This window comes from Cloeon dipterum, chromosome 1 (assembly GCF_949628265.1).
Source record: "Cloeon dipterum chromosome 1, ieCloDipt1.1, whole genome shotgun sequence".
NCBI classification, from domain to species: Eukaryota; Metazoa; Arthropoda; class Insecta; order Ephemeroptera; family Baetidae; genus Cloeon; species Cloeon dipterum.
This window is the reverse complement of record NC_088786.1, coordinates 19,134,008-19,148,084: the sequence shown is the minus strand read 5'-3', so window position 1 is coordinate 19,148,084 and position 14,077 is coordinate 19,134,008. Positions and strand designations below refer to the sequence as shown.

The window sequence follows — 14,077 nt, the reverse complement described above, 5'->3', positions numbered from 1 at the left end:
GTGCCAAAATCCCCGCAGCAGCTCTTCTGCTCTCTGCTGACCGCCACCGCCGGCCTTTGATTATTTTGGCTTGCCGCGCACCCTCCACTCGATCGTTGCCCTGCGCTATCAAGATCACACGGGGAGTAAACAAAGGAGTTTGGTACCTTGACGAAGTTCTCGGCTGGGAAATCGAATTTGCTGCTGTTGGTTTTGGATTTTGTGTAGAAAATCTGTTTTAATTAAATTTTATTCTAAATCTGTTAAATTTATGTCAATTAAAGTATATCAAAATTTGAAGGCTTGTTACTCTATCTAAAAACCCTCACCCAGCTGATTTTGATGCCGACAGCAACCAAGACACAATACCTGTCAGGCATTTAAATTTCAGCAGTCTAAATCCATTTATTTTCTAGTGCAGAAACATCAATATTTTAACTGTTTATCTCTTCTCATTTAAGTAATTGAGAAAAATTCAGTCAAACTATGTTAGATTTAACTACTATTTTGTTTCAGAAAGGTAAGGAGCATTCTTCGTAAACTATTCCTTATCTCAGGAAAACAATGTTATTAGAAATGACAGACATTGCATACGCGTTACAAATAGACTCGTGGATAATTTCAGTATTGATGTTTTTTCATAACCACCTACACTATAAATTTTTCTTCCATATTTTTAGAATGACACAAGTTTGACCATCGCGAAAATGATTGGCGCCCTGCAAGTTTTGCTGGCCAAGCTGAGGGGATTGTTTTTGTGGGTCCTGGCTTTGTTTCGGAGGGCTTGCTGCTGTTTCCGAAGACGACGTAGGCTCTCACAGTCCGAATCGCATCCTCTTACTGCCATCGGTGTCGTCCCAAACGATCCTCAGGAAGTATGAGATTTTGTTTAATTTTTAACAAGCTGGCTGAAAATCCAGTTAATTGTGTTTCCTTTCCGTTTGGTTGGTTCTCCAGTTGAGGAATATCAATCTATAAACAGCAATATTTTTTGTTGTAAGCTGTAATGTCAAAACAAGAATCATTATCAAATGAAAAGGTTATCAACTCGCTGGGGACTGATCTATTTAGTAATTTTAATGGAGCTAATGCGCCGCTTGCTCGTTTCCCCAATGAAAGAGTCGCCAAGCACCGTGTAAGTGTGTAGCCCTTGAAGAAATAGGGGAAAGAAAAGCTTTTCAAAATTATCTCGGCTGCACGCACCGCGAGAGACAGGTTTTGGGTTTCACGCGCGCTGAAATAAGTAAATCTGGAATGAGGCGTTGAGTTTCACTTTGTGAAAGAGCATTGTCACAATTGTCAACCTTTGTCTTCCACCAGGTGAAATATGAAACACAAAATGAAAATCGTGCTGCTAACAGTGCTTAGACCGTTGTCTAAAGCACACTGTTAACTTCATTTTGCTTTAATTTAAATTATCGCCCAAACTTAAATTGTGAAAAAAATCTGATAAATTTATTGAGATTGATTAAGTACTCCATTAAAATATTTTTGCAATTTAAGCTATGATTGCGTAAGTATTTGTAGAATTTTTTAATTTTTAAAACAAATGGGAATTGCAGAAACAATATTCTTTAGTTTAAATAAATTTAAGAGAAAATAAATGTGTTTATTTTTTCTCTAATATACATTCCATATTTTTGTAGAATGTGCAAGGAGGATGGGACACCTGGGGCAAAGAGGAAGACGAGGTTACGAGGCAAATAAGGGAATACAGAACTTCACTGGCAACTGCTAGGCAGAAGCAGAATGAACCTGAAGAACCTGAAGTACAGGCTGATTACTTCCAGGTTGGCTTCTATTTCCCTTTTTTTAAAATTAGAACTGAGTAATTTAATTTTCTTACTGTGGAAGGATATGATTCCGAGAGTCACTAAGGCCCCAAGGGTGAAATTGAGCGCACAAGAGGAGCAAGTGGACGCCAGCAGGTCTTCACTAATGTTTGCAGCGCAGCCCATGCCCATTGTGGTGTGTATTTCTTCTATAATACTCTATTTTGCAGACATTACAGCTTCAATTTTTAAATTAAAAGCTAAAATTTCCAATTTTACTTGCAAGGGAATGAAAATAATGAACGGTAGTATAATTTAATAACAATTTTAAATAGGAAAATTACTCACTAAAGTAAGAAATTTTTCACAAAACATTTTAAAAATTATTAAATACCCCCTCCCTCTTTAGATATTTCATTTCATATTGTTAGTAGCTCTTTAATATGAGCTTGAGCACTCCTAAAATATTCAATTTTAGCTGATTTCCCGGTGAATTCACATTTTTCTGTATTTTCCATGGCTAGTCATTTTTGTAGTAATGACTTTAATTGAGCCAGTTTTTTGTATTTGTTTTCCAGGGTGGTGAACTTGGAACGTGGGTTGAGGAAGAAGGTTGGGAAGCAGAAGACGCAGGCAATTGGGAGGAAGAGGTACGGAGAGCACAGCGCGAAAAGCGTGCTCAGGAGCTGCAGATGAAACGGGCTGAGCACAGGGGCGGCCTCGGAGAGAGGATGAGCTGACCAGTGACCTGAATTAATCAAATTTCCCGACCTTTTTGTTAGTTAAGATGATCTATGTAAACGTGTGATTATTTGTTTTTACACCGTGTTTGAAGAGTCAAAATAAAACTAAAAGTTATAAACTAACAGTATAATCCGTGATTTATATTGATTTAAAGCACAGGTCTAAATTTTTCATAAGCAGGGGTTCTTTCTATTCGGCGTCCTCTTCTAGCGACGGCAAAAGGCAACATGGATGGTTTCCTCACGTGAATTCCCAATCCTAGAGGCGTGAAAATTTCTAACTCTGCTACTTTTTCTCTAGGCAAAGTGACACTCATCCATCCTAAACAAATCTTGTTTTAGAATTTAATCATTTTATATTGAGCTTCATTATTACCTGCGGAAGAAAACAAAACATCTGCAACGCTCTCCTTAGAGTGAATCCCTTCAAATTTTGCTGAAAGTCCTTTCTTCAGTCCCGGCCACATGGCCAGTCTCTCCTCGGACCCTGATGGGACCACAAGTAGATCTGAACCAGCGTAGGTTTGGTAAACCTCATCAGCCTGAGTAGTCTCGCAAATTGTGATGGGGAGATGATCAGAAGAAAATATCGTAACACTAAAAAAATAATGCTATAAGCAAATAGGAAAAGAAGCAACATACAGAAAGAAAGGATCCGCCTACATTTTTAAAGACATTCAAAATGGTATTACTAAGTAAGAAAATTTTCCTATCAACAACATTCCTTGCATTGTGTGTTCTATGTAAGAAACCCAACAACTTAAAAAACATAAAAACTTGAGTAGTTGAAATTTATATTTGTTCTTATTTTGCTCAGCCTTTTTATTTCAAATAAGTGAAAAATGGCGTTCTTGGGTTCTTTTGTTTTTTAGAGCTTTCAAGCCCAAGATATTTTATTGTTTAAAATTGTTTTTCGAACCGGCGCATCGCGATGACTACGGTCTGTTTTATCGGTTTTCCGCTAGCGTTGTAGCTTTTTTTCATCTGTAAATACCTGACCTGTACATTTTATGTGTATTTATGACTTAGATGAAAATAAGCAAGTATAATAATAAAATTTAAGGAAGCTTAAGAGGAAATTTAATTCAATTTTAAGAAATTCTCACTTTAAATTAAATCATCAAACACCCTCAAATTCTTTTTTCAAACAGGAAAGCAATTCATTTTTTTTCTAAAATTTGAATATAAATAAAAAAGAGGCAATTTGGAAAGTTTTTTAACCTGCTGAGCTTTTTTGACTTCTACTTTTTTGGTCATGAAATAGATTTTAGAAAAAAATATAAATCTTTTTAAAAGAAAATAATGCAAGTGGCAAATATAGATTGCAAAAATGAAAACGTTATAGGGTTATCTTTTGCTGAACTGGCCGTGAATAAGAGAACGGAAAATTGTGTTAACACTGCTTACATAATTTGATTTGAAGTTCCATGCAGATAATCAACTCTGCCAAGACCAGCCAAAAAGAGAGTTTGGCCCGCCAGCAGGGAAAAAGATCGAGGTGAAATTATGGCCTTGGGAATAACCTTCTCCAGTTCCTCTTCTGTCAGGAGGTTGATGACCTAATTCCAAAGCATGAATTTGTTATTATAATGATAAGTCCAGTGCTCCCGCAACTTACCTGGTCGGGATACACAACACCCGGAGTATCAAAACACCAGCGGCTTTGCAAAAACGCCTCATCCTCTGGATTTATTCCTGCAGGTGGCGTGAAATCTGTTGCTCTGCTCGAAGGCAATTTAAAAGGGTCTTTCACCTGATTTTGACTCAACTCATAGGTTTTGCGGACATGACCTTTAATTTATAAATTGTTAGTCTAGCTGAATTAAGAATAACTTGGTTGCAAACCTCTGAGAGTGGCATGCTCGATATCACGAGTTTTCCTCAGTAATTCCTTCTCCTCATGCATTTCTATTGATACATCTACTTTTTCACTAATCAGTCTTGCTGTTCTATCAAAAAGCATTTGGTGGCTTGGCCGCAAGATAGGAAACTGTTCAAACAAAATTTCCTTTAGAAACTTGGAATTTCTCAAGACAATATCAAACCTTTAGCAAGTTTAGAGTGGTGCCTGGCCAGTTAGAAATAGTAGCCCTTTGCACAAGATTGGAAGCCTGCACCTTGCAGTAATCCGAGTCAAGAAGTGCATTGAAAATTGAGGACTTGCCCACATTGGTACAGCCAACAACATAAACATCACCTAGAAAGAGGCACTGGTTAAGTAACTGGATTAATTATAAATATAATTACCTTGTACTCTCCAATTGTTATGCAACTTGTTAATTAATGCTTCAATGCCGTATCCAGTTTTGGCACTGACCAAAGCAACGTGTTTTATGTAATTCTCGCCAATGCCGGACACCCTGATGACTTCTTTGGTTAAACTTTCTTTTACTCGTTCCAAAAAGAATTTTCCATCGTTTGGTAAAAGGTCTACTTTATTTCCAACCACGCATATTGGTCTCCTGGAACCTGGGGAGAACAAAAGAGAAAAAACAATTTGAAATAAAGACTTTTAAATTTCAGTTTCAGACAATACAAGCTAATACTAAACTAGGAAAATTTTCCTTAATTTGATAATACATATTTAAAAAAATCATTCCATAATCAGTCTAGCAAACATTCCACAACCTTCCTTGGGGACAATATTTTAGCTTTTCCCCCCTTTCCCTTTTTTACCTATGATTTGGCTAAGGTGGGGCCAAATGCTGCAGGGAAAGTCCATCAAGTCCACGACTAAGAGCACCAAGGCCCTTTTATCTCTTATGTGCTCCAAGATTTTAGGATACTCGTCCGGCGAGACATCGACATGGATGGCCTTGTGGTGGTTCTTGAGCGTGTAGCACCGTTGGCAGGTGAGAGCTCTCAGGTGTGGTTCTGACACTCCCTTGAAGCATTCCAGAGGTAAGAAACCAGGGTATTCAGGGTCCTGGCAGTGAAGGGGTGCTCCACAGCCTCCGCAGGGCACTCGACTTGCTGGGAGTGAAGGGTCGCTGCTGGTGGACGTCATGAAGTCCAAAGAGATGTCCCTGAAGGCTTCGTTACTCAGGTTTTCAACCTGACGTTTCTCCTGCATCAGTTTCTGCAGGCTGAGTAGGTCATCATTCTCGAATTTTAGCCCTTCCCCAGGTTGCTCCACCATTCCCAAAAGGTGGGCCCTGGCTTCAGCCGAGAGAAAACTGTGGCTTAGACTGGAAGTGTTGTTGCTGCAGGACGACTCCTTTTTTAGCTTTTCCAGTTTTTTCTGCCGCATCCGGAATCTTTGGCCGCCAATCAACGAGTTGTAGATTATCTTGTCTTCTAGGCTATTCTCCTCCTTGCCCTGAACACCTGCCGGTGCCAAATGGGCCCACCTGCAAGAACTGCTCGGGATTTTGGTCCTCGCAAACAGCTCAACAGACTGACAGCCGGTTCGTCGGATTAATTTGGTGAGCATCATTTTAGTCAGAAAGGGATGCGGAAACTGCAAATCTTCGACAGGAAACGACCTGTCGTTGCCAGGTGCCGTTCAAACGTCGGGCGACAGAATCACAACACAAACATGACATGTGCGCTCTAGCTGCTGAGGGGCGTGGCTCTTGGCTGGTAGCGGCGGCACAGTATCAGAACAGGCGCTTCGCTGGAGGAAGACGATTCTGTGTAAGCACACCACGCACGTCAGCAGGTAGTGCATGGTTGTCTTTTTTGCCCTTTTTACACGTTCTCGACGTTCTCGCTCTCCCTCGGCGACTACTGGCTGGCACAAAAATAGTTTGCGAAAAACTTTGCAAAAAGGACATGTGTTGCGGGTTTCATGATCTCTACTCTCAGACGTTATAATTTATACCTATATTCCAGTAATTTGATGCTAAGATCTATGAAATGAAATTTTTAGAAAATTATCGAAATCAGCTATGAATTTTAACGGGATAAAAATTAAGGTCTCAGCCAGCCGCGATGCGCCGCGCCAGCCGGCAAATTTTGGGACACGTTAGCGGCCGCTAACAATACCGTGAATCTGGCTATATAATTGTTAACTGCGCCAGCGCCGCCAGCCGCCGGTGAAAAAGGGCCAAAAATTAAAAAGTGCAGGAGAAAATATGTCTTCAGGCCGTGTGAGCACTATCAAACTTCGCGTTTAAAATAATGTCAGTCTACCGTAGTCGCGCCAGGCGCCGGTGGAAATGGCCAGCGCCGCCGGACAAAAATTCGGCTAAGCTGGTCCCGACTTACCCGAATTTAGTAAATTTCTTTACTCTTTGTAATGTCTCTTTTTAGCAAAAGGTGATTCTTACAGGTATTTTGAAGTTGAGCTGATTAGTTTGATATGCCACATCTTTTGCCAGAGATTTATTTGGCTACTTAAACGAATCAAAAATGATTTTTTTTTTAGTCATGTTACCGAGCCTTTGTACAAGGCTTAGAGCACTTACATTTATTATGTTTATTATTGCGATGTTTGTTCCAATTACTTCAGTGGTAAAATGATATCATATTAAATGGTGAAAGTGTAGTAAAAAAATCATTAAGAGTCTATGCAATTTTAAAATATTAGAACACGTGTTGCTATTTGTGCGAGAGAAACAAAACACAAGAGAGAAGGAGAGGGAGAGGTACGACGGTTTGCCCATGAGCACAATACCCCTTTTCACTGAACAATAAAGGGTATAGGGCCGGAGATCTCTAACCATCGCAACACTTGCACAATATTTCACCCACAACCTTGACATGCTAATGGAGAGAATAATAAATTAAATCCAGCCTGCATGCTTCAAACCAACAATGAAACGCATAAAACTTGAAATTCATCCTCGCTATTTTCTATGAGATGTAATTTAAGACATGCTCTTTTAATGTTTAAAAATACATGAAATTCTCAACACGCACTCATTACAATAAATTTTTGAATTTTTAATAAAAAAAAATGCAAATAATAGAGTCTTCCTCATGTTGTGAAGATCATTTTAAATATATACCCTTCCTTTCCCTTTCTGCTTTTTTGTTTCGCGATTCGTGCAAGAGTCACGTTGGTCTGGCAGGATTCGGTTGCCCTGGCGACGCACGTAGAGCGGCCGGGCGGGAGGCGTGGTCGCCGGTCCGGGGGCCTGCCGGGGGTGCGGGCGGGCGGGCGAGCGGGAGGCGCGGTGGAGGCAGAGAGCGCCGAGTCGCCCCCAGAGCACCCTGCCAGTCGCTGCAGCAGCCGCCCCAGCACACGGTCCACTCACTGAACACGCACCAGGCCCTCAACCATTGCCACCAAGATGAAGACATCCTCCTTTTCCCTCAGGGTCATGCGCAGGGTGAGTACCTTCCGGCGACCGGCACTTCTGTAGTTTCACATTTTCGTGACACTCTCATGGCTTCTGAATTTAATTTTTTATTATTGGCATCGGTGATCAAATTGTAATAAAACAAATTAAAAAATGTTGTATTTTCAATTTAAATTAATACGCATATAAGAGATGAATTTTAAAATTTGATTCTCACTAATATTCCACAAGACTATGTATCTCTGAAAAAACTATAGTAACTCAAGATTGCCTCATGAAAACTGGTATGCGATTTTATTTAATTAATTTTCACACAACTTTACCTACAAAAGTTTCTCAAGTGGAAAGTCGAAAATCATTCAGATTTTTTGGTGTATTAAAAAACAGGTAATTTTTATTAAACACAATTTATGTTATTTTATTTTTGCAAATTGAATATCAAATTTTCAAATTAATGGTTATCACTCCATTCAACAATGAGATAAAAATCTTATGTAATTTAAACGCATCTATTGGACAACATCATGCAGTTAAGCTTCCTGGAAATTATGATGATAAAAACAACAAAAATATCTTCAAACTCTTAAAAATTATTTAATAAATAATAAATGAAACATTTATTTAGATCTGTCGTGTCATGAAGAACAAAAGTAAGACAGAGGAGAGAAGTGCTACACTTTTATCGTATGATCAAAAGTGATTTAGAAGTAAAAATAGGTATCCAATCGCAGGGCGTTTGGAGAGCACGGATTGCATGAAATTACTAAAGATAAATTTTAGCGTCGAGCAGTGCGTTCCTTTTTGCGTGTTTTAATTTCCCAGAGGAGGCGTGAGCGATAGAGTGCGAGAACCACGCATATGTCGTGCCATTTTGACTAAATCTGGTGTGATTATCGCTCCGCGGCCGCATTATCGCGATTAAAGTCCTTCCCGCAAAAACCCTTCACGTGCGTATAACATCAAAGCGAGTGCTCATTTCTGCGGACGCTTGGCGGAACAGCAATGAAAGCGACGCGCATAACGTTTTCAGAGCGTTGAAATTCGAAATTCGCTCTGTTCTTCAAATTGTTGCGTTTCACAACTCAAGTGCTCTGCTTGTGTCTTTTGTTCTGCAAGGAAAAGGCGATGCTCTCTCCTTTTCCATTAGCCGATGCAAATGCTGGCAGCACACATTTGAGGAAATACAAACGTAGGGTAGGGATTATCAACATCACATATCTCTGCGCATTTTCCTCCACTTTTGCGGTGCAATATCTGACAGAGTCACACACGATTCTTTCCAATCAAAAGCGTCGATGATAGATGATGCAATAGCTTAAAACACTTTAAAAGCTGTAAAATTTCGGAAAATTGTAATCTTTCCTTTTGCGGGTAAAACTTTATTTTAATTTTTCAAGAAAATGTCTTATTTGATAGGATTTTACGGATTGATTGAGTACTTTAATTTCGCTCTTTCAGCTTATGACTAGTTCATGTGTGCAGGACTTGTGAATTTAGGGCCGTTTTTCTTTATATGCCTGCTAATATATATGCAGTCATGAGAAAACGCAAAAAAATGTGCTCTTCTTAGTAAAATTTTTTTTAAATTTTATAAGCGCGCTCTACATCCTGGAACGCTGATTTTGAGAGGAAAATTCGCCAAGATTTCGTTGAACTGCCCTCCAACCTTTGCTTAGCCTTATTCCTCTGATTCGTGCAATCTTCGCCAGTTCACCTTCCTCGTTTTGCTCGGCCAGCAATTTGCCGCACCACCGCTTGATTAGTATTTCAGCGATGAGAAGAACGACGGCCAAGCCCAGCGAGCTAGCCATGATCAAAAACGGCAAGAGCACGTTGTCCATGCCAAACTGGGGCAGGGTGGAGTCCCTAGGACAAGGGTCATCGTACACCAAACCCATCCATCGCTCTTGCATTCGGTCGAGTCGACCGCAGCCCCGCATCATAATCAACCTTTCAACTCACGCAGTCAGAAATTTTTTATTATAATTCACTGTGCAACCGGGTGTGCAGAGACGCCCCACCGGTTGCATAAGCACTCACTGTTGGTCGATGGCGGCTTTGTACGGGGACGATTTCGACAGCATCAACTGGCCTGGTGCTTTGAACACGTCCGTCGGCAGCATGGTCAGTTTGCAGTTCTCCGGAGGGTACTGGATGAGAGGTAGCACGCGCTCGCGCGACTCCAAAAGCGTGTATTTGGCCCAAGACTTTTGCACCTCTGCTAATGAGTCGGCCAAATTTGGTAAAGTGACAGGATAGGGCTTTCGCACTCGGAGTTCGTTCCACGCGCCTCTCTCAGCTGTCTGATTGATACAGAAGATATCAATGTTAATCCAGTTCAAGGAAAAGGTAAAAATAAAGTGGCCTAGTCGATATTTTTCGTTTGAATTTGCTCATCTTATTGTACAAATTCTTTTCAACAATGACAAAAGATCTTCCAACTGACCTGCATAAGTCGTATAGGAGCAGAATCAGAAAGCAAGATGGCCGTGTAGTCTGAATCAAGCATCTCATCGAAGGTTCTGAAGGGTGGTTCGACCGTGCCAAGGGTCAGCTTGGTTATGAGGGCAGCACTGTAAGACGTAACTATAACTACGCCAAAAATGTAGGAAAGCCAGATGATCATGCGCGAGGCCAACGAGTTAGGCACGTAATCGTGGCCTTGGGCGAACAGTGAGCCGTAAATCACCAACAACGACTCTTTGAGGTTGAAAAGTGACCAATGCGGATTTTCATATTCGAAATAGCGACCGAGTGAGTAAGATATGGTCAACAGAGCGACCGCAAGTGTCAGCACGGCAAGGGTCATCCGCCAAAGGAACAGCTCGAAGGGCTGCAAAAACTGGTCAATACTCGAAGACGCTTTCTCTCGAGGTAGAAGAAAGCGGAACCTGAAATCAGGTCACTTAGAAATTAGGTAAGTAGGGAGCATTATTTCAGGCATCTGTATATTTTACGATCGGGAATATTTTCTAGGTGTCACGAACCACGGATCCTAACACTTATGAGCCTTACTTGAAACATTTAAATATCCATCTGCTATCTGCTATATCGCTAATTAAAGTCAGATGAATAATTCAAAAAGAGCGCAAAAATTCTTTAGTTACGTTTTTTAAATAAAATTAAATAAAAAAGACCGAGCCCGTTTAAATTGGCTTCAACTTCAAACCAACTTAAAAGGGTCGTCTCTTTTCGTCAAAAACAATGTGTATACATATATACTCCCAACCCTAAGCTATAAATTGAACACTCGTCCTGACCTGATATCGGCTATAGGCATTGAGTACTCAGCCAAATCAAAGTCGCTAATCGTGACCACAAAAGGAGCTAGAACAACGTCTGCACGTCCGGTTTGCAATTCATCGACTGAAGCTTTCAGCTTTGTTACTGAGGTTGTCAGTTTAGGTGTGTAGAATCTTGTCCTTTGATTTAGAATATTACAATTATGACTTAAATCTCAAGATATAGAATTTACTCAAACATCAAGATGTTTTGCAAGTCGTACCAAACGTCAACCAACCAACCGCTCACTTGCGATGGGTTTATTAATCCAGGCCTAGTCACGTTGGTCAGGATAACAAAAGGTGGATCCTATAAAAAAGTGGCATAAATTTCAAAAAAATCCAATGAAGAAGTTCTACGTGAAACACAGCAACGCTGAGAACTATTCCAGACAAGTTGTAGTTGGGCGGCACGGCCAGCTCTGTGGGTATGCTGCTGCTTGGACCACTCCAGACCACATCATTCGTGTACGAGGCGCCAGTCCACTGCTGCAGCGTGATAGTGCTGTCTTGATTAAGGACAACGTTGAGCAGCTTGGTGTCCGGTCTAAGGCCATTGCTTGCTGACAGGGCGCGTGTTCCCGTTGGGTGCACATAAATCCATTGAATCTTGCTGCCAGACATGCCACCAGCGTCAGACGCCTAGTATAAATTATTTTAGAAAATTTCATTGTTTAATATTTGGATGATAGACACATGTTCACAAGACACACTTGTCACGGGTTTCACTATTTGATAATGTGTAGTAAAAAGTGACCTATAACTCCTACGTGAGTTATGATCGTGAATGAAAATTCTGTGAAAAACCAGTTAATTTATATTATTCCTAGACTGATAAGGAGAATTTCCCTCTGTCTCAAGCCACCAAATCAAAAACAACATTGAACGGTGATACACATTTATGTGTGTCTTATCTATTGAACATTTTTTGTGTCTAATAAATATTTCATTCAAAATTTCATCGTTTCCTTTTGATGAAATCCTCACCGCTCTGACGAATTCGGACGTGAACTTTGTGGGGGTAAGTAGCAGCATGCAAGTGATCGGGGGCTGGCTCTCATTATCAAGTCGGAGAGCAGCGATCGGTCGTGGATTCGGCAGCTTAATGTAGCTGACTGAAATCCCATTGTTTGACATGTCTTGAAACATCTGTGATGTAAATGCTTGCTGTATAGCCTCTGTAAAAAGAGTATCAATCAAGGTTCACAGCATAAATTTGCGTCCGTTTTTATTTCAGATCAGCAGGTATTACTACGATTTTCTCAAAAATACATGACAAACAACCGAAAGTGTGCAGGCCAAAAGCTCAAATGGGCTACAAATCTTTTTAAGTTGACCACATAATTATTGTTTTAATTTCCTATCACTTTTGACCGTTAAAAATCTAAAAATTATTACTTGTTAATATTAGAATTTTGTCCGTGATTTAAATTTAATTTTAACATATGCATACTTAAAAAGTGCAGCAGTAAAAATTGTGAGCCGAAAAGCTTTGGAAAAAATATACCTGACGGCATTTCTCAACGGTTATTCATTAAAGAAACTGATGTGAAATAAATTAGTCAGTTTTAGAAGCAAATACTCATTTTGCCGTTTGTTAAGTTTGTGATGAAGAATACTTGATGCTAAAATTAAATTTGGAGTGTTACATGTTACATTTCCTTGGCACTTTTGTCCAAGAAAGTTTTTTCTTCGTAAAACCATCTGTTTTCCTTTCTCAAGAAAAAGTCAGTCATATTTTAGAAAAAAAAACACCATAGACAGTCTTTTAATCAATAGTAAATCTACCCTTCGATCAAACTTTTGGTATCCATATATATATATGTATGTACTGTTAAAATTTTCAAACCAAGTCAAATTTTCACCCATAATACGTATAACTCACCTTGTTTTTGGACTGCAGTAACATAAACTACAACAACTCTCCGGATAGACCACTGGCTGTGATAGGTGAAGAAAAAGTTGCTAGCCAAACGCCATTCGGATTCTATAAATTCGAAATCCACGCTCACCTGAGCAACCAGCGGCGGTGCAAAAAGCGAGATCAGAAGGCAACAAGCTAGCACCAGCAGTGGCATTGTCTCTCGTTTGCTGCCTGAGTGTGTACTGCTGAGTGAGCTCTGCCACCTCTAAATTGATTTTTCTGCCTCTTGTTGAGCTGGACGCGCCGCGAGCCATGTGCGTGCAGAGTCATTATATATCGTATCTTTTCCAAGCGTTCAAACGCAACCCTAATTGTTTTCACGTTGAAACGAATAAAAAAGGAAAAAACTGACTGACGAAATCAGAGTTACGATGAATGACCTGAAAAAAAGAATCCATTGAAAATATTATGAAAAGTTTGATGCGAACAGTGAGATAAATGCATTAAAGATATAAATGAACCACTTTCATGCGAACGAGTAACAACTTTTACTATTTTTAACTTGATTGTGCGTCAAGCCATTTATTGCAGCGTGGTCCCATAGGCTTGAAATATATTTTTTCGTTCTAATGTACGAGGTCTCCCGTCTAATCCATGTGGGGAGGTATGGGGCATAGTTGCTCTGTTGATCCGCAATAAAATCACTTTGAACCTAATTAAAATTTTCCGAGTAAACTCGTCTGATCGGGGCAACAAAGTGAAATTCTTCGTAAGCTCACGGGTTTGGGAAAAAGCATATTATATTGTAAAGAACGTCGCCATAGCCATTATTATCAAAGAGATTTCTCCACACAAAAAGCACACCCTTTATTTTTTTGGCAGGCATGCTCTAAAAATGACCCTTCTTTGACAGTGATCAAAGGAGCTAGTAATCACAGAGCTCCCAATATTGAAATTTTTGGCGTAATTTTCCTGCGATGAGCCAAGATTTTGTGTATGAAGCCTCATGAAGCATCTCTCTCAAAGCTCCCCAAACCATTATTTTCGTTTTCGCGCTGTTCAGCTTGTAATTTTCTCTTGCGAGCGCCAGGCTGGACCTTATGATCTGTTTGAATTGCAAATCTGCCTTGATCTCTCCTCCACACTGAACTGGTCACACAAGACCAAAAATATTCAAAAAGTAAATGCGGTC

At 40.0% G+C, this 14,077-nt stretch overlaps 4 protein-coding genes across 5 annotated transcripts in view; 2 read left to right on the top strand and 2 right to left on the bottom strand.

The window, feature by feature from the left end:
- Positions 1-205: 205 nt before the first annotated feature.
- Positions 206-2,617, top strand: LOC135934530 (receptor-binding cancer antigen expressed on SiSo cells). The gene is made up of 5 exons (XM_065476351.1): positions 206-499; positions 660-854; positions 1,626-1,769; positions 1,834-1,947; positions 2,330-2,617. Exons 2-5 carry the CDS (start codon positions 687-689, stop codon positions 2,489-2,491), a joined length of 588 nt encoding a protein of 195 aa, XP_065332423.1. The 5' UTR covers positions 206-499; positions 660-686; the 3' UTR covers positions 2,492-2,617.
- Positions 2,607-6,054, bottom strand: LOC135934529 (nitric oxide-associated protein 1). The gene is made up of 8 exons (XM_065476350.1): positions 5,171-6,054; positions 4,742-4,963; positions 4,540-4,691; positions 4,340-4,484; positions 4,113-4,285; positions 3,902-4,053; positions 2,871-3,091; positions 2,607-2,816 (listed from the first exon to the last, which is right to left on the bottom strand). The coding sequence occupies exons 1-8, from the start codon at positions 5,928-5,930 to the stop codon at positions 2,644-2,646; spliced, it is 1,998 nt and encodes a 665-aa protein (XP_065332422.1). The 5' UTR covers positions 5,931-6,054; the 3' UTR covers positions 2,607-2,643.
- A 1,583-nt stretch (positions 6,055-7,637) lies between these two features.
- LOC135934852 (neo-calmodulin-like) overlaps positions 7,638-14,077 on the top strand; it is a 100,544-nt gene continuing 94,104 nt past the window's right edge. Inside the window, exon 1 of one of the 2 annotated variants that reach the window (XM_065476878.1) lies at positions 7,638-7,770. In XM_065476878.1, the coding sequence (XP_065332950.1) occupies positions 7,732-7,770 (39 nt within the window). In that variant the 5' untranslated portion in view covers positions 7,638-7,731. The remainder of the gene's footprint in view (positions 7,771-14,077) is intronic. The other variant, XM_065476897.1, reaches the window with a different exon arrangement.
- On the bottom strand, positions 8,146-13,117 carry LOC135934114 (glutamate receptor ionotropic, delta-2-like). Its single transcript, XM_065475648.1, has 8 exons — positions 12,907-13,117; positions 12,009-12,199; positions 11,382-11,663; positions 11,216-11,331; positions 11,001-11,162; positions 10,187-10,631; positions 9,781-10,043; positions 8,146-9,690 (listed from the first exon to the last, which is right to left on the bottom strand). Exons 1-8 carry the CDS (start codon positions 13,097-13,099, stop codon positions 9,342-9,344), a joined length of 2,001 nt encoding a protein of 666 aa, XP_065331720.1. The 5' UTR covers positions 13,100-13,117; the 3' UTR covers positions 8,146-9,341.

Bases quoted from the DNA above. Each gene is read 5' to 3' on its own strand.
- LOC135934530 (XM_065476351.1), top strand. From the start codon at position 687: ATGATTGGCGCCCTGCAAGTTTTGCTGGCCAAGCTGAGGGGATTGTTT. The intron at 855-1,625 runs GTATGAGATTTT...ATATTTTTGTAG, and splicing joins TCCCAAACGATCCTCAGGAA to AATGTGCAAGGAGGATGGGA. The intron at 1,948-2,329 runs GTGTGTATTTCT...TTTGTTTTCCAG, and splicing joins CGCAGCCCATGCCCATTGTG to GGTGGTGAACTTGGAACGTG.
- LOC135934529 (XM_065476350.1), bottom strand. From the start codon at position 5,930: ATGATGCTCACCAAATTAATCCGACGAACCGGCTGTCAGTCTGTTGAG. The intron at 4,692-4,741 runs GTAATTATATTT...GCCTCTTTCTAG, and splicing joins TAACAATTGGAGAGTACAAG to GTGATGTTTATGTTGTTGGC. The intron at 4,485-4,539 runs GTTTGATATTGT...TTGTTTGAACAG, and splicing joins CCACTCTAAACTTGCTAAAG to TTTCCTATCTTGCGGCCAAG.
- LOC135934114 (XM_065475648.1), bottom strand. From the start codon at position 13,099: ATGCCACTGCTGGTGCTAGCTTGTTGCCTTCTGATCTCGCTTTTTGCA. The intron at 11,332-11,381 runs GTAGAACTTCTT...ACTTTTTTATAG, and splicing joins TCAGCGTTGCTGTGTTTCAC to GATCCACCTTTTGTTATCCT. The intron at 10,044-10,186 runs GTCAGTTGGAAG...TGTATCAATCAG, and splicing joins CTCCTATACGACTTATGCAG to ACAGCTGAGAGAGGCGCGTG.